Genomic DNA, 19,754 nt, shown 5'->3' on the forward strand with positions numbered 1-19,754 from the left:
AGAGTGTGTGTGAGAGGGAGGGAGGGCTAATGTGTTCCCTGGTTAACCCTTTGCATGCATGTTGGTTCAGAGAAATGGCTGCTCTGCTGTTTCTCATGGGGATTTTTTTATATTCTATATTCATCACTAAAACTAAAAATCATTGAATGTAAATATAAAATGACTTACCATTCATGCATTCATTTACTGGCCACGCTACACACATTCAGTAAATAAATTAACACAATTAGCCTATGTCTAAATGGGTTAAAAAGTTAAGCATTTTTTAAATCAAAGCTAATCTTCCATTTAGACACATACTGTTTATAACTGTGTATTTCATGGTTAAAAATAAACAGCTGGTAGCAGTGAGAGCGATCCCACCCCTTGTGAACTCGTACTGAACTGCAGTCTGCCTTCTCTGTGGTGACCTGAGTCAGTACTGAGGGAAGAGCCAGAATGGCTCCCACTGTTCCACTGTTGCAGAGGCAGACTGAGCGAGCTCACCTAGTTGGGGGGCCAAGGCGGCCATGTTGGGGTCCAGGTGGAAGCCTCCCAGCAGGAACTGGGCCTCAGCTCCAGCCGGGTCCATCTTGAGGCCTGGGGGCAGGCTCATGTTCTGGGTCAGGTAGTACTGGTAGAGCTCGGCCTCGGAGGGAGAGGGCATGGCCCCCAGGCCCAGCCGACCATGCTGCATCTGGGTCACATTTTGTTGCAGCAGCATCATGTTGTGCATGTGCTTCTCGCTGGTCATGTGGATGCGCAGGTTCCGCGCCACGTTGGTCTCGTAGTCGCACACTTCGCAGCGCCACGTGGGCTTGCTTTTTGGCTTGGTGGGCGAGGGGAACCGCAGGGCCCCGCCAGGTGGGTGGAGGACTGGGTGGGGTGGTGGTGGTGTGGCGGGTGGTGGGTGCTGGCCTGGGTCACAGAGGGCACGGTCACCACTCCGACCCCTCCAGGGTGCTGGCCAAACACCTGCTGCTCGGCGGAGGGGATGGAGCCTCCGTTCTGCAGGGTCTGCATGTTGTTCAGATGCTTGTCCGACTGCATATGGATGCTCAGGTTGCCCTTGGTGGTGGTCGAGTAGTTACACACCTAGAAAATAGAGAGAGGACGTTCATTTTTGCTCATGTTGTAAAGTGGAAATCTTTGTTGCCTCTAACTTATAGTCCATGAAATATAAATCATATCATGACATGTTGATTGATATGTCATATCAGTCAACATGTCAACATATCAACATATTTCACATTGTGCTAAAGTTCTATTCAAAGTCCTACCACCTGTCAGTATACTAGTCATTAAGCTGAGGTCAGTACTTCAACTGACTAGGTTGGATCTTCAACTGACTAGGTTGAAGTACTGACCTCGCAGCGGAAGGGCTTGTATCCGCAGGTGTAGCTCTCTCCACGGGCCAGACGCGGGTGGCTCTGGCCACTGCTGCAGTACACACAGGAGCCACCGGAGTCTGGGTGCTTCTCCTTCATGTGGGCCTCCAGGGTCTGCTGGTACTTGTAATGCCAGTTGCACTTGGGACACTTGAGTGTCTTGCATGAGTTGCGCGAGTGCATCATGGTCATGTGTCCGCCCAGGGACCGCGAGGAGCCCAGGACGGTGTCGCATTTGGGGCATTCCACCCCACTTCCTCCAGGCCCGTGGTTCTGAGGGCACTCACCGCCACCGCCCATTTCACAGGACCCCCCTGGGTGGGGGTGTGGGTGAGAGTGGGTGTGGGCTGAGGGGTGGAGGTGGTGGTGGTGATGGTGTAGGTGGTGATGGTGCAGAAGGGCTCCGCTGTCCTCCTCTCCCTCTGCCGGGCAATCATTTGGTTCAGGAGCTGTGGCACTATCTCGATTGGCACTTTCGTCGGCGGCAGAGTTGGAGGCCAGAGGTGAGGAGGTGCCCGCGGCGACGTCCTCGCTCCCTCTGCTGGCTGCAGCTGCCATCACCATGGGGACAGTGGGCCCCTGGCAGTTAAAGCTCAGAGGGAGCTCCGAGGCCCTCCCTCCTCCGTCTGCCGCCGAGCCCTCTTCCCTGACAGAGGAAGAAGAAGTGGAAGCTGGGGCTTTGCTGTTGAGCGTGGGGCTGGCTGCAGATGGGCAGGCAGTAGGCTGGAGAGCGCTACTAGGTATTAATAAAGGAGATTTGGAAATGCTTTGGTTTGATACAGCCGGTTTCCCCACTTCTCCACCGCCACTGCTACTGTTACCAACACAGGCCAGCGCAGTTCCTTCTTCCTCCACCTCGTCTTCCTCTTCCTCTAATAACAGTTCCTCCTCTTCCTCCGAGCCCCCCTCCTGGCTAGCAAAACGTACCTTGCCTTCTCGCCCCTCCTTGTCCCTGTGCTCCCGTCTGCGGATCCCCTCTTTCCCAGCAGGCCCCTCTGTTCTCCCTCCCTGCTTGGGCAGGGTGTTGGAGTCTTTGGCAGGGCCTGGGGTTGAGGTAAGAGCAGGTGCTTTGGGGTTGCCCAGCCCCCCCAGAGAGAGGAGGGAGCCTTGCTGCTGCTGGAGGCCAGAGGAGTCAAAGTCTTTATTCAGGAGGGCCTCGCTGCCCCCACTGCTGCTCCCTGCCTCCAGGTGGATCCCACTGAACGTGCCGTAGAAGCTCTGGCCAGAGTTCATGGGGACCATGGTGGAGGGTGCCGGCATAGGAAAGCTCTTGTTTTTTGGTTCCAGGAAGCTGATGAGGGGTTCTTTGTCCTTCCCGATGCCCTGGATGATGGCAGACGCCTTATTGTCCCCCAGCAGCCGCCTCTCGTCCTCACACAGGGTCATGCGGTGGTCGTGGACGGCATGAGTAGCGAAAGACCGCGGGTAGCCGAAGGACAGTTTGCAGAGAAAACACATGAGGATGGGCTTTCCCTTGCCATAGAGGGCCAGCCCATCAAATTTGGAGAAATCCACGTTGTTGGGAACATCTTTGGATACGCAGGACTTCTTGGCAGACCCGTCGCTGTTCAGGTAATCCTTGTTGCTTTTGTGCCGCACATCGAAGACGCGGAAACTGTGCAGGACAGGACTGAGGCCTGCCAGGGTGGAGGTATTGGGGAAACCTTGGTCTGAGGAACCAAACCACTTCCCGAACGACGAGGCTATGTGGAACGTGTTGATGATCTGAGGGTATACTGAGGATGAGGTCCCAGCAGGTTCCCCCGGCTTCCCCGCCACGGGGAGAGAGTTTGTGGGGAGCAGGCCGGGCACTGCACCCCCTCCACTTTGGATCAGCTGGCTGAGACTTTCAACAATGTAGGCTGAGCCATCCGGCTGGTAGACTATCTCTCCAGCCAGGTTCTCCACATCACTGTTCTCCTCTTCTTCCTCCTCCTCTCCTTCCTCACTCCCGCTCTCCGCCACACCCCTTCGTCGGTTGGGCTGCTGGCGTAGCAGCGTGGGCATGCCCCCTCCTCCAGGAGCTATGGGTACTCCGGGGAAGGGCTGCAGACTTGGGAAACAGCTGTCGATCTCCATCTCATCCAAGTCCTCCAATTCTTCTTCTTCCTCTCTGCAGCTCACTCCCTCCTGCTCCTCGTTGAGCTCCTCTCTTCTGGGGTGCAGCTGGCCTGAGGCGGAGCTGTCGCTGTGGGCCAGGGGTGGGGTCCGGGTTGGATGCTGCTGCTGCTGTGGCTCTCTCACAGAGGGGTAGGGTGCAGAGAGAGACAGGGGCTCCAGGGAAGAGGGCTGGCTGCTGGGAGGGACCTGCGAGTTAGAGTGATCGTTCCAGGTCTGCAGAGGGTAATGCTGCTGCTGCTGTTGCTGGGAGGTGGTGGAGGAGCCGAGCCCATCGTCTGTCCCAGAAACCACGGGAGACTCACAGCTGTCCATGCTGATGCCTACATGAGGTGTTCATCGCATCCAGGCCTGAAGACACAGAGAGAGAAGAGAGAGAGAGATTGGTAAGAGACTAATGGTAATGCATATATGAAAGGACCATGGTTATCAACAAGGACACATATACAGTCTCTCTTCTTAAGATTGTATAAACTCCTTTCATAAACATAACCCATAGCATTGTTCTCATCCTAAGTACTTCCATATTTTCCCCTCCCCTAATGCTCTCATCACGTAAGTGGGGATAAAAAGCACCTTCATCAAAGGAACATCTATCTATAGAACCCAGGCGAGAAGAACACATTTAATGTATAGTGCATCGGGTGAGAGCCAAAAGTGTGAGATCTAATTAGGTAAATGACAGAGTGCTCATTATGTTAGATTAGGTACTTAAACACAATACCTGAGACGAGCACTAATAAGTCGTCCCACGATTCATCTTCCTGCCATATCAGGAAGTTACCATCTTTTATCTTCACCTTCCAAACAACACCCCTAATCTTACATTCTCCAAATCCTACATCCGTTTTTAATTAACTTCCAGTCAGAAAGAGAGAGAAACAGGCCTAACTTAATGGATAAAATAGATTCACTGTGCGATAATTAGACACAGAGAAACCACCCATCAGGACATGATACATTTACATAACTAGAGAAAAAGTGAAGGGTACTGCTGATAACTTCACAGCCATTTTACAGCCCTCTCCCTTCCTACTGAAATAAGAGAAATCATGCATAGAAAAACACATCACCCACTCCTCTCTCTCGTTGAGTGCACACAACGCAGTATGCAACGCAGGTAATTACTTGTGTCCTCACATACACACTCTCTCAAAGAGGAGGAGAGGAAAAAAGGCAATGTTTTCAGTAAAGCCCAAAATACACCATCTGGGTTGGGTCTGAAATGCAGCTGTGTTTAGGTCTGGCATCCACCTCCTCGGTCAGCCTGGTTTCAAACACTCCAGCCATCCTCTGCTTCTGAAAGAATAAATGGGAGCTGTGCTTTCAGGAGCTGGCCATGCCCTGAGCACCAGTGGCCCAGCAATACACAGGCCGCAATTTAGAGTGGCGAGGAGATAAAATGATAGCGCGAGATACTGCTGAGCTAATAATTGTATTAAAGGGATGCAGGCAGCATTGATTAAAGGGGGGCGACCGGGCTGAAACCAATAACTCTGGCCTGCCCTTTAACCCAGCCAGTACTGAATATTACATGAGCAAAGTTTCCCGGCAGCATGCTCAGCCCAGCCGCCATGGCCCGGCTGATTAGCACATTCTCTGCCGCCACTTGATTTATTTACTTATTTACTTACTTAGGGATGCAAATTGTAGCTGTGATCAGACAGTGTGGCTCTACCCCCACCCCCTATCATATTAACTAGAGAGGGCTGGCCCACACTGGAGAGATTGATCATGTCTGCCTCGCTCTTCATTCATGTCTGATAGAAAATACCCCCCCACTCTATATGCACTTATGCTACTCAAACAACAGGGCGAGTCTTTTAGCATGCACCTTCGTATTTTGACTGGATTTGCTAATTATGACCGTCTGCCCTGACTGGAGGAGTGAATTCTAATCAGGTGTAATTAATGCACATAATTGGTTTGATAAGAAGCCCGATATTGTATGTTTAACTGCATTATCTGAGCGTAATGAAGACAAGGCGGGTGTAGTAGTTGCAGGATCTTCCACTGAAAACAGTGAAGGTAGGCAACCATTTGGTGTCAGCCCATGTCCACCTGCTCTCATTGTTTGTACTCCACACAGACAGAGCCACACTGATGACCTCTCTGTTGCTTTGCATTCAGAATGAAAGATAGTAGGCTTATTAAGAGGATTACTTGATCCAGACAGACATGATTTGTAGCTGGCTGCTATATTGAGAGAGGGGATAGTAACCAGGTCAGTCTGCATTTACTATCTGCTCCATTAATAAGAGAACACTAGGCGCTCTGCCGACATTTCAACCAAATGGACTGAGGTAAACGAAACCACAGCGAATTAATTTTTTTAGTCAAAAAAATCCATGCCTAACAGAAAAATAAAATAACTAATTCATTCATTAAACAAAGGACACCTGGATCATATTTTGCAGCTAACTACAAAAAAAGGAACAAACTTTCCTGTGGGTGATTTGTCTAATGAGAAGAAGTAGCAATGGGATGAGCACCCATCCTGTCTGAACATGGATCTCCTTCACACCTTTTCCTGTAATCTGTTGTTCCATCAGCTCCTCCTCCAGATTCCACTGCCTGTCCTGACCATGCCCCGAACACTGTGCCCACATCACTGCCTGTCCTGACCATGCCCCGAACACTGTGCCCACATCACTGCCTGTCCTGACCATGCCCCGAACACTGTGCCCACATCACTGCCTGTCCTGACCATGCCCCGAACACTGTGCCCACATCACTGCCTGTCCTGACCATGCCCCGAACACTGTGCCCACATCACTGTCTGTCCTGACCATGCCCCGAACACTGTGCCCACATCACTGTCTGTCCTGACCATGCCCCGAACACTGTGCCCACATCACTGCCTGTCCTGACCATGCCCCGAACACTGTGCCCACATCACTGCCTGTCCTGACCATGCCCCGAACACTGTGCCCACATCACTGTCTGTCCTGACCATGCCCCGAACACTGTGCCCACATCACTGCCTGTCCTGACCATGCCCCGAACACTGTGCCCACATCACTGCCTGTCCTGACCATGCCCCGAACACTGTGCCCACATCACTGCCTGTCCTGACCATGCCCCATGAACACTGTGCCCACATCACTGCCTGTCCTGACCATGCCCCGAACACTGTGCCCACATCACTGCCTGTCCTGACCATGCCCCGAACACTGTGCCCACATCACTGCCTGCTACATGGGGCGTCTAGCTAGCCCACAGAGGGGTGGGGTGGAAAAACACACAGCACACCAGCCTAAACTACTACTTTTACATCCCTCATTCACTACATTTCTCCAGTTCTTTGTCCAATATCCCTTTATGGCTCCTGGAGTTTAAACAGCGGTGCTAGCATGTGGCTACTGTATAACTATATGTGTGTGCACTATGCATCTATTAGCATCACGTCCTTGTAATGTGTCTAAAGCAATTAGAGTGGGAGAGGAGAGGAGGATGACCCCTGGCCAGTGATGGAGGCCTGAGCCAGCTCAGCGTGTCCACTGCTTACTAGAAAACAGGATTGCCCTTTAAAATCAAGATGGTCTAATTCAATAACCTGTGGTGGTTACTGATGTGCAATGGGATTGTCTGGAGTCGGAGAGTCGCAGATGGGCCGGCTGATACAAAGCTATCTCTCTGTTTGTCTTCAGGAGGTCTGCTCGCTAAGCGACACCTGTTTAGAGCAGGAAAAGCTTGAATCTTTCAAAGGCACTAAATGAGGGAGATGGACAGACTGACAGGAGCGCTGGAAGGGCAAAGAGGGAAGTATGGGGCAAAGTGTCTCTGTGCTGTAATAAACACACATTAAACGGATGAATCATGCCAGTAAAGGTAGTACTGCCTGCAGTATGTTAACATTAAAGCCCAAGGTTAGGTACTGTACTATGCAAATGACTTGGACTTTTCCTTTGCATACTGGTATCTGAGCTGCTGCTAAAGGAAAACAACAGGATTCCTGCCATGGCCTGTGCTTTCCAACCCTGCACTTGTGTTTTCTCCCCCCACCCCCCCCTCTCACTCTCTCTGTCTCTCTCTCCCTCCCTCACTGGGCCCACTGGGCTGAGAGACAAACAATAAGCAGCCAAAACAAGCCTCAACTCACAATAAGAGATAATCAGAGGGAAGAAAAGCATGGATTCCTGGACTCTGGGAGAAAGGGAGGGAGCATGTCCATACACACTACACAGGGCCTGGCCATAGGGGGCAGTCCTCCCACCAATCCTCACACCTCTTCTACAGAAGTCAAATGCCAGACCTTCTTTTCTCCTGTCTCTGACTTAGAGGCATAAAAAGCATTATGTTCTCCTCCCGCACCTTAACAGAGCAGATAAGGTTGAGCCTATTGAAAGGGCCCAGGTCCTAATGAACCCTGTCAGAGAGTGGATCTGTTTGTCATTTTGCAGGGATGGAAAATGAGATAAGTTTTTATTTATGGGCCCTTTCATTATGTGGGATTTAACGGCCAAGCCAGGGAGGAATTAAAGGCTAAGGATCCATCTGATTATAAGCATGCACAATCACCTGCCTGGGGGCCAGGCCTCCAGAGGACCAGGGAGAACCAGGGTCTCCTGGGGAATTAACTCTGGCCCAGCCCCAGCTGAGAACACCCCCATCGGGCTTGGACCTGAACCCCACCTTACCCCCCCTCCATTTACACCTAGACCACAGGCTTTCTAGCTGAGGGGAGACCTTGAAAAATAGAAATAGCCCCCCCCCCTTCATTCACCCCATGAACCCCCCAAAAAGCCACTACCCCCCCATCTCCCATTGTCCTTCAGGAGGGCTGTCTGTGTGAGTCTGAGCCATCTCACAGAGCCTCGGCCTGGCCAGCCACCGCAGGGTATGGGTGCTTATTGGAAAATCAATGGTGTAAATGCTAAGCAAGTTAAAGGAAAATGTGGGAAGGAAGGCTTCTTATTGATAAATCAGGGAGGGCCTTTGATGTTGCACAGGGGACGTGCTTATCGATGGGGGAACCATTGTAGTCCTCAGGCAGAATGAACAGGGGCTCTTCTCCAAGGCTTGCCCCAGTTAATCAACAATGAAATGTATGCATACATCTCACTCTTTGCCTTAAGTCCATGGTAATGCCCAACATAAGGCCCCTGTATTACCCTTATCCCTAAGCCTTAGATGGTGGGATCTTCGTAAGGGACTACATTGAGGCACAGGCTGCTTCTCTCCTCCTCGCCGCCTCGGCCTTACACCGGCTGTCCCTATCACCCCCAGACCAATTTTCTCTACTATATACAGTACTAACATCTAGGCCAATTAGTTTTTACACAATTAACAAAATATGTTACAATGCTAATTAAGTATAATTCCTAACACAGTACATCAAAGTGTTTCAAATCAGGCCAGTGTTTGTCTTTGTATAACACAGACACAAGGATGCTCCAGTGCTGCTCCTACTTCAGGAGGCAAAAAGTCACCTCAGGTCGATGGCACTCAGTCTGTAAACAGGGCTTCCCGTAAAATCAATGATCTGCAGTTGGAGCTATCAGTCTGTGGAACAGAAATAGCCGTGGCTATGTCAAGACCGAGGCTGAGGCTAGGGCTCTGACTGGGTAGGAGAGAGGGGAGTATAGTGATGTGTGAGGGGGGTCAGTGTAGTGTGGCTGGGAGTACTGTACATTAAGCAGCTGATAGCAGGGCTATCTGAGGCATGCTGCATCTGTCATGCCACAACCACTACACCTTCAGGTCCCAGGCTCTGAGGAGAGGATGTGGGCCAAACTACAATTCCCAGCATGCATCACTGCAGTTACAAAACATTTCCTGCCAAAATTCTGGAATGAGATGAATATTGGGCCAAAAATGGCCCTGCTCTACTGCTATATGGCACAGTAAAGCACCCTGGAGGTGTACTGGTATACTGCAGGCCATTCTGTATTACAGCATTAATGCCATTCAGCTCTTACACTGCTTTTCTTTGGCCAGAGAAAGTATGAGCAAATTGATTTTGTAGTATCAATTGCCTCCTTTGTTCATGGACTTGAAATAGAACCTTGAAAATGCTGTTATCGTTTACGCAACATCATCAGATTCTCTTAATCCATTCCGTGTTGCACAACAGAGGTGAACTGATTTGAACAAAGTGGCAGGGCTGTGATATAGCTCCTGACAGTCTGAACAACCTCACCAATCAGAGAGCAGGTAGGTTCAAAGCCTTCCAGAATGGATTGGAACGTGGCGGCAGAGAGTCTCCTCACTTTTGGAGGGTGCGATGGAAACAGTGTGGTGTGTAATTAGAAGTAGTTCATTAGCTGTGGGTTAATTACTCAGTTGTGGAGAAAGAGCTGGTGGGGTGGCAAAGTGAAGGGAAGCAGCGAACGCACAGCAGGAAGCTCCCAGTCTCCCGCCAATTAGCAGACAGCATGGGGGGGCCGTTGAGCTGTGGCAGACTGGGAGTACAAACGAGAGAAACCTCACTCACACCACAGAGAGGGAGAGGGGGAGCAGACTGAATACATTCAGATTAAAAATGCATACTGTTAGACATTGGTTTTCCTCGCTGTGTTCTTTTTGTTAAGCGATTCGTTTGCACAAAAGCCACTCTTCTGTTTTAACATTGTATGCAATCACAGTCGTCTTTAATTGATCTGTGACCTTGGACTCCAGATTAGGGAGGAGAATGCGAGTTTCTGCAAAGTGTCAGGTAGAAAATGAAACAGAGAAGACACTGTTTTAATAACTACAAAAATAACCTCGTTACTGCAGCCGCGAGCTATCTTTCTTTTGAACAAACCATAGTGGATGTCGGCGCTGTGTTATTTCCATGCGCTGTCCCCAGTGGTTCGTTTAGATAAAGCTTTGTGTTCAGTAAATGCATAAATTATCTCTGGGATAAAGTTATGGATGTATAATCAGAGATGGGCGATCATGCTCACACCGCAAAAACCTACGTTGGCCCCCAGGCAATCTGGTGCACAGAGCAGGCACAGCATGCGCCACAACACAGCAGGGGGGTCCTGAGTTAGCAGGAGGAGGAGCGTGTGTGTGTGTGTGTGTGTGCGTGCGTGCGTGCGTGCGCGCGTGCGTGTGTGTGTGCGTGCGTGTGTGGGCCCTCCTTTACCTGCTAACAGAGGCTCACAAATACCTGGCTGATCAGTTAATTACACGTCCACCCTCTCTGCCCCAGTTCAGACAGACAGACAAGCAGGCTAAGTTGACTGATTAGTGATGGTCTTGTATAAAAGGTACTCCTATTGCATAGCATGCTGTGAACATTTTCTCACAGGGCTGAGTGTGAAATGCACAGGGACACAGGGGGCATTCCAGAGCCCAGTGGAAAGGTTAGTCTGGCACTAATCAATCAGACTGTCGTCTGATTGATTAGTGCCATGACTACCCATTCCTACCTATTCCTGGGAAGATCAGCTTAGAAGAGACTCCCAGAGAGAGAGAGCGAGAGAGATAAGACAACTCCATAGTCCAAGCTTCCTCCACTCCCCACTCACAGACCCACTCACCTTTCCAACCAAAGGTCAAAGGTCAGCAGGGGAACGGGGAGATGTTGCTGATCAAAGTCTGCCAGGCCTTTTATTCATTTTCACTAATTATCAAATCTCCCCCTGTTTAAATATGAGGGAAGCAGGCCTTCTCTCCAGAGAGGATGGAAGTTAAATGTGCTAACTACAGGGCTTTTGGAGCCTTCAACTTCTCTGTTTTCACTCAGTCCATTTCATTTGGTTGCAACAGGATGAGGGTGGAAAGGGGGGAAAGAGGACTGACCGCGAGAAGCGCAGGACTGTTTTAGTGTTATAGGCGTTTAGATGCTTGTAAATGATAGGCAGCCATGTATAGAGCAGGACTGAATGGAACGAGAGAAGATCCCACATAGTTGTTCTATGAGGTGAGACGCTGGTCTGAGGGTGTCTATACATGCTAAACAGTCATAGCTGCAGAAAAACTGTATTGTAAAGAAAAACTGCTTGCTCACCCCCCCCCCACACACACACACAGACACACACATTTTTCCTGCAGGCCTGCAGTAGAGGCAAGCCAACCGCAAACACAGTTGTTAAGATGATCAATACTATTGAAATATTAAACCTTAAGAAGCCACATTATTGATTGGGAGGCTGATGATAAAACTGTTTATTATCATAATCGCAAGGCTCTAGGTAAACGTTTTGGAGAGGACTTCAGCTGTCCAGCTACTGGAGACTGGGACTAGACTTCTTGACCCCCACTACCCCCAAGGCCCCTAGCCTCCCAGCCAGCTCCCCTGTCCTGTCCAGCCCATCCTAAACCCCAGGGATTGAGGGGATAGGGGCGGACAAGGAAAAGTCCTTACCACACTACTTCTCGTCCCATTAAGGACGGCTGGGTGAAAGTCTGATCTGCATACCCAGCCTCTGTTGACAGGGACAGCTCCTGTCCTTCCTCCTCCACCACCCTTACAGCCAACAGTGGCCCAGGCTGGGAGGTCGGTTATTCTGGGCTGTGGCGTGACAGATCCCTAACCAGGAGCCAGGTGTAGCCTAGCCTAGCCTCCAGTGTGACTGAGGCAGGACACAGGCAGCCAGGCCCCACACTGAGGATCAGGGCCTGACAGACAGAGGGGGACAGGGATAACGCGCCTCTAATCCTGGGCCGCACCATGTAATCTGGAAAACAAATACCTTAGTAATGATCCAGGCCTGCACCTGGTAAAACACAGGGATCGCTGGCACCTGGAATTAGACAAATATTCTCAGAAGAGCATTCTTAAAGGGACACACTCTCTTTCTGGAACACCCTGAAGGGGCATGGAACACACGCCAACACATCCATGTACACACACACACACACACGCACGCACGCACGCACGCACACACACACACACACACGCGCGCGCACACGCACACGTATGGACTGTTGAGGGGCTTTGAGCAAAACTAGTGGGCAAGGCCTCATAAATTTTAGTATATTACATAGACACAAGTGGTTAAGCTGTGACAATAAGCCAGCTATATGAAGGCCAGGGAAGCCCAGATCTGGTCCACCCACAGGGGTATTTAGGGATATCAGGGGGACAATGAAGGGGGGAGCTGGAGGGTTACATAGAGCTTCCAGGCCTAGCAGACAATGGCTGAAGCAGTGCCACCAGACAGACTGGGGGTTCGGGTTAGGACCAGAATTTTGTTAAGAGTTTAAACCTGAGGAGGGTGATAAGATAACCATTTAGATGGCATGTCAAATCAAATCAAATGTATTTATATAGCCCTTCGTACATCAGCTGATATCTCAAAGTGCTGTACAGAAACACAGCCACACACACACACACACACACACACACAGAGAGAGAAAGCAGAGTAGGGATTAGAGGGTGTCCCAGTGAAACCATTCTGTGGAAATGATTTCTTTGCAGAAAAAAGGCATGAAAGCCAATGGTGACCCAGCCTCTAATTCTAGAGCGGGATATCCTGGATAAATAATTACAGGGTTCCTTTGAAGACCCTGGACAGCCTCTCCATTCACTCTCCACTACACATTTGCTAAAGTCATTAATGACAAAGATTTGGGAAGAAAAAACGAAAATCTTTCTGGTACACAAATACTTATTTTATGAGGCCTGAATTCCTGTCTGCTTAGTTGAAGCTCTTATGCTGGGAAAGAGCTGTGCTTGTTTTAAACAATAAACCTTGAGGGAGAACTCATTTCTGCAGCTTTCCCCTCCTTTAAAGAATTATGGAGTGTTAATAAAGTTAACGGAATGATGTGTCCTGTGCTTAAATAGAAGGAAGCGAAGGAGGAGTGTTGGGACACTCAACGTCCGGGCATTTGGAGAAAACAAAGACGAGAGAACAGACCCAGAGTTAGCCAGAAATGTGAAATGCCGCTCCATTTTGAAAGAATAACTCAGGAGTGGGAGTGGGAGTTGGGACTGCCAGGGAGAATTAAAGAGATGCACTAGTGATCCCACTGGCGCGTAATGCCTGGCTATTCTCATTCAACACTGGACTACAGCTCCAATTAGGTACCCGTGCTCACACTTAGCGACAGGCTATTTTTACATGGAGCTATGCAGCTTCCCAGGCTAGTGAGGCTACCCAGGCTCATTCTCACTGGAGACATAAATAAAGAGGAGATGACAGCTGAAATTACAGTCGTCATATCCGGATCCCTTTCATTTTCAACTGGGACTTTTGGGCGACTACTATCTGCCATTTCTTGTCTAGTTCCATTTAAATGATGAATGTCCGGGGAGGGAGGATACTGCAGTTGGAACTATGAGAAGGTGCATTGGGACTATATGTCTCTGGAGTCAAGGGCATTCAGCACCTGTCTACTTACAGATGGTACACGTCATCGTTAACAGTGTGGCGGTTTATACACAGAACACTCATAAATCATATCTTGATGCAATCACCGTGTTAGAAAAGGTTCAGAACCTGCCCCACGGTCTACAAGGACAGAAGCCAAGTTAAACTTTGAGAGGTGACGCGCATTCCTTCAGAGCAGAGCAGCGGTGAGGAACTGTCAACAGAGGAAGAGGGAAGAAAAACACAAAGAGAAAACAAGTTGTTAAGTGTGTAACAAGGTGGCCTGGAGGGCGGCGCTGAAAGAGGGCCTCGACGCTCTGCGTTCAGTGTTAGAACATCAAACAACATTTTAGTCTCCGCGGAAAACTGCAGCTATGCAAAAACAATTGAAGGAGTAAAGCAGAAGTCATTCACAAGCGTTCCTAATGTAACCAAACCATGTAGCTGGTTTTTGTTCAAGATGGCTGAGGAGCGATGAGATTCCAAGACAGACAGTCCCGGCAGACCACTGCAGTCCAGGCCAGCACTGAACCCCAGACCTCCTGAGGGACCTGACTCACTATACCCAGGGTGGGAACAACTGACTGCCAACAGCAGAGACAGAATGACCTGCTCATAAAACAAAACACTAAACAATGGACCGGTCTCATCTGGCTAATGTCCTAACGGCCTGGGCTCTGCTCTGGTCTGGTCCTGGGGTAATATCCATCTATGTATCAGGACCAGAGGAGAACGGACCCCTGGGACTGCTACTGGAGCTGGGAGGGAGGAAGAGAGGGAGAGAGTGAGGGCATCTCTCAGTAGTGATCCCTCTAGCAGGGAGACAGTGGGGGGTGAGAAGGGTTGAGGAGGACACCACAGGGCTCTGATAGGCGGCTGGGGGGGAAATCCGACACCGCACTGCAAAACATAAGACGATCAAAGTTGTTGGCACGTCAACTCTCACAGACAAGCCGGGCATTGTGATGGCTGCCAGGGCTCAGAGATTGATGCCTGGGCTGGAAATTCACACACAGTCCCTCAGCCTCTCTGTGTGGGGAGAGATAGAGAGAGAGAGAGAGAGAGAGAGAGAGAGAGAGAGAGAGAGAGAGAGAGAGAGAGAGAGAGAGAGAGAGAGAGACAGAGGGGACAGGGGGGGGGGGTACAGAGAGAGAGGGGGTGGCAGAGCGAGAGGGAGGAAATGGAGAGAGAGAGGGGGAGGGAAACAGAGATAGAGAGAGGAAACAGAGAGACAGGAAGAAAAACAGTCTGATATTGTAAGAAGCATGAGAAGTGTTTGTGAGTCCCCTCTTCCTCCTCCCTCTATTCATTGGGCTTGATCTAGGCAGTGAGTGAAGTGACAACCAGCCAGGCAGGCCAAGCTGAGGGGCCGTGGACTGTGGCTGTGTTTGAGAAAGAGCAGAGTCCTGCCCCTCGTCTCCATACACACACTGTAGCCCTTGTTCCCCTTGGCTCTACCGCCTTAATGAAATGGCCACATGCCGTCCTCTCCTCTCGCTCTCCACCGCTCCTCTCATCCCACTCCCTGCACTGCCTGCCCACTGCAGCACCTGTTAGATATAAATCAACCCTACTGAGCTGTATTTGGGAAGTGAGGCATTAAGCATGACACAACCTGTCAAAGTTCAGATCGTACCGACCGCAACATCTAGTTGAACCGCTGCGGAGCAGACCCGAACCAGAGACCGGGCCCTGCCTCTCTTATCTCCTGCCTTCCAGCACCACATGACATGCCTGCCACATCTGGCTCCCAGCTGGGCGGCCCGCCGAGCGCAGCTAGCCGAGCCGAAGGAGAGAAACACTACAGTACCCACGCTCCACAGGGAGAACTACAGCCCCAGCACCATCTTAGAACAGTCACTGGTCCTCCACCTATAGCCAATTCAATGCTCTTTATTTGTTTGTGGTTTGAGTCTTATCTCATTGGGGAGGGCTGTGGGCACAGTGCAGGATTTTACTACTGCTCCCGAGTGACTAGCTTCTATTTCAGACAGGCTAGATACAAGTGTGTGTGTGTTGTGTTTGTGTGTTGTGTCTGTGTGTGTGTCCTGCAGCCCTCTGTAGAGCTGAAGAATCTCAGTCACATGTCAGCCTGGGGTCTGAAGGTCAAAGGCTGGAAGAGAACCCACACATTCCTCAGAGAACAGACACACATCTTCACTGAGCCGCTGTGTGTTCGTTTGTGTGTGTGTGTCCAACTAGCCTAGTTCTCCGCACTCCACCAGTCTACCCCAGGACCTAGCAGTTAAATATTAACCAAAGATGTTTTCACTCTGAACTTCACATGCGGTGCAGGGAGTAAGCAGTTCAGATGGAGAGAGGGAGAGTGAGAAAGAGAAGGAGAGAGAGAGAGTAAAGAAAATATCATCTGCTAGGGATTTATTCCCGGGTTCCCTCAAAGAGGGGTGTATACTAAGATGTGGCTTGTTCTGTTTAGCTGGGAGCTACAGGGGAGGGTGGAGGGATGGGAGGAGAGCTGGGAGGGGAAAAGAGAGGAGAGAGGAAGCTGATGGACAGGGCCAGTAGGGGCCAGGGCTCAGCTCAGCCCTACTGTAATTTACATTGCTGAGTAATTAGCTGCAGGATCAGGGGCTACAAACCAATGAAAGATGCATCTCTCAGGGAGAGGGAGACATGGGGAGAAGCCTGAAGGCTTACTGTGTGTCTCGCTTTCTCGCGCCCTCTCTCATACACACACACACACACACACACACACACACACACACACACACACACACACACACACACACACACACACACACACACACACACACACTTTATCCACCCAGGGTCTCCCAGATCCTCCTTCATCACCCAGGATCTCACAGGCTCTTGCTCACAGGCCAGGAGGGACTTGAGTAACACTAACACACCTATATTAAAGGAAACGACGAACATGTTTAGAACAAACAGACAAATTAGATCACACCCTCGCAGTTATCCTTGGCAGAGGTACACCAAGTAAAGTCAGAGGGAGAGAGAGACAAACTGGCCCCATTCACCAAGCTCAGATAAACAGCTGTCCATCAACTCAAACCCAGATGATGGAACAGCCCCCAGGGAAACAGGATCAGGTTGGAGTAAGCCATAGCTAGGCTAACTGTAGCGCTGCTCTAGCTAGGCTAACTGTAGCGCTGCTCTAGCTAGGCTAACTGTAGCGCTGCTCTAGCTAGGCTAACTGTAGCGCTGCTCTAGCTAGGCTAACTCTATCTGCTCTAGGTGGGGGTCGGTGACTGTTGGTTCTGTTACCAAACAGGCTCACTAATTCGCTCACTCACCCTCTCCCTCGTTCACTCACTCACTCACTCACTGGGGGTGGTTGTTCTGTGTACGTGCAGGCAGTTTGGCTGAAGTTCTTCTTTATTGTGCGGCCTGAGTGAGCAAACTAAGGTGTTTGCAATGTTGACTTATCTCATATGTACATATGGGTACATGCACGCACACGGGTGCACACACACACACACACACACACACACACACACAATTACGACAGACGGAGATGGGCATCAGATCAGTGACCAGAGACGCCACACAGCAGAGATAACCCATGCTCACTTACGAACAGCACGGAGGAGCACGGCTAAAAACTAAAACTAAACTAACAAAAATACCACACAGTACTGACTACTGTTACTCACATAACTCCCCATGTAAGAAATGCAGGGCAGAAACTGGGGGAATGTGCGTGGCTCAGAAGCACTGCCTAGTGGACCTTGAAAATGGTGCATTTAATACACGTTTAATTAATGATGTCATTGTTTTGACATTGAAAGAGCATGCCGGCTAACAAGATAAACAAGCTCTAGCTCTGGGGAGAGTGCTATCTGAATACTAAAGGAAACACCAGGCTGAGAGATCACAACCAAAGCACTCTGAATCTTAACCCCGGGCCTTTGGACTGCTCTACTCAATCCCCCATACGATGAGATAATATGTTACAGAGGAGAGCAGAGGAGAGCACAGCTGCCAGGTCTCCACTACTCACACTCTGTGTGTGTGTGTGTGTATGTGTGTGTGTGTGTGTGTGTGTGCGCTTCCGGGTTGGAGCGAGCGGTCGCATCCGCACTCGGTCCGCAGGTAGTATTACATTTCATTACATTTCATTATAGTACAACGGTTTGATTTGTCTAATCTTAGCAATTTCTTCTTAGCTAGCTACATAGCCGGCTTTGTATCATAGATAATTACGTAATTATCGTATTTCGTCGTCCTAACGCAGTCTACACTGCTATCTGCCCTGCAGCTAGCCAGCTAGCTAACGTCCACCGTCTACCGATTAGCAGCACAACTATTACACTCAACTGAACGACTTGATTAGTGTAGTGTTAGCTAGCTACATAGTTGTCTTTGCTGTCTTCGTATCCAAGATAATTGTGTAGTTTAGAGTGTGTAGTTTTAGAGTGATTATCTTAATTTACCGAGGTTAGCTAGCCAGCTATTTGTCGTCCTTAACGTAGGAGACACTGCTAGCTAGCCAACAGCTAGCCAACGCCTACCGAACAGAACTTCCGCACTCAACAACCCGGTCGCATTTCGCTTCGCTCCACAGGTAGTATCACATTTTCATTTCATTTCATTACAGTACAACGGCTTGATTTGTTTGATCGTAGCTAGCTACATAGCTAGCTACATAGCCGTCTTTGTATCAAAGATAATTGTGTAGTCTAGAGCGATTTCCTAGGTTAGCTAGCCAGCTATTGTCGTTCTTTTAACGCAACGTAACGTAATCAACACTGCTAGCTAGCCAGCTAGCCCCCAATAGCAGCACAGTAGAAACTATTACACTCAACGGAACGACTTGATTAGTGTAGGATCATTGTCAACAACGCAGCCACTGCCAGCTAGCCTACATAGTCAACAACGCAGCCTCTGCCAGCTAGCCTACTTCAGCAGTACTGTATCATTTTAATCATTTTAGTCAATAAGATTCTTGCTACGTAAGCTTAACTTTCTGAACACTCGAGACGTGTAGTCCACTTGTCATTCCAATCTCCTTTGCATTAGCGTAGCCTCTTGTGTAGCCTGTCAACTATGTGTCTGTCTATCCCTGTTCTCTCCTCTCTGCACAGACCATACAAACGCTCCACACCGCGTGGCCGCGGCCACCCTAATCTGGTGGTCCCAGCGCGCACGACCCACGTGGAGTTCCAGGTCTCCGGTAGCCTCTGGAACTGCCGATCTGCGGCCAACAAGGCAGAGTTCATCTCAGCCTATGCCTCCCTCCAGTCCCTCGACTTCTTGGCACTGACGGAAACATGGATCACCACAGACAACACTGCTACTCCTACTGCTCTCTCTTCGTCTGCCCACGTGTTCTCGCACACCCCGAGAGCTTCTGGTCAGCGGGGTGGTGGCACCGGGGTCCTCATCTCTCCCAAGTGGTCATTCTCTCTTTCTCCCCTTACCCATCTGTCTATCGCCTCCTTTGAATTCCATGCTGTCACAGTTACCAGCCCTTTCAAGCTTAACATCCTTATCATTTATCGCCCTCCAGGTTCCTCGGAGAGTTCATCAATGAGCTTGATGCCTTGATAAGCTCCTTTCCTGAGGACGGCTCACCTCTCACAGTTCTGGGCGACTTTAACCTCCCCACGTCTACCTTTGACTCATTCCTCTCTGCCTCCTTCTTTCCACTCCTCTCCTCTTTTGACCTCACCCTCTCACCTTCCCCCCTACTCACAAGGCAGGAAATACGCTCGACCTCATCTTTACTAGATGCTGTTCTTCCACTAACCTCATTGCAACTCCCTCCAAGTCTCCGACCACCTACCTTGTATCCTTTTCCCTCTCGCTCTCATCCAACACTTCCCACACTGCCCCTACTCGGATGGTATCGCGCCGTCCCAACCTTCGCTCTCTCTCCCCCGCTACTCTCTCCTCTTCCATCCTATCATCTCTTCCCTCTGCTCAAACCTTCTCCAACCTATCTCCTGATTCTGCCTCCTCAACCCTCCTCTCCTCCCTTTCTGCATCCTTTGACTCTCTATGTCCCCTATCCTCCAGGCCGGCTCGGTCCTCC

At 50.1% G+C, this 19,754-nt stretch overlaps 1 protein-coding gene across 1 annotated transcript in view; it reads right to left on the reverse strand.

Moving 5' to 3' along the window:
* The window catches only part of LOC115112749 (zinc finger homeobox protein 3-like), a 194,628-nt gene that overhangs the window by 126,032 nt on the left and 48,842 nt on the right, over positions 1-19,754 (reverse strand). Inside the window, 4 exon segments of the mRNA XM_065013077.1 lie at positions 169-195; positions 487-825; positions 828-1,074; positions 1,347-3,836. Of these exon segments, the coding sequence (XP_064869149.1) occupies positions 169-195; positions 487-825; positions 828-1,074; positions 1,347-3,800 (3,067 nt within the window). The 5' untranslated portion in view covers positions 3,801-3,836.

Source organism: Oncorhynchus nerka, linkage group LG28 (genome assembly GCF_034236695.1).
Source record: "Oncorhynchus nerka isolate Pitt River linkage group LG28, Oner_Uvic_2.0, whole genome shotgun sequence".
NCBI lineage: Eukaryota > Metazoa > Chordata > Actinopteri > Salmoniformes > Salmonidae > Oncorhynchus > Oncorhynchus nerka.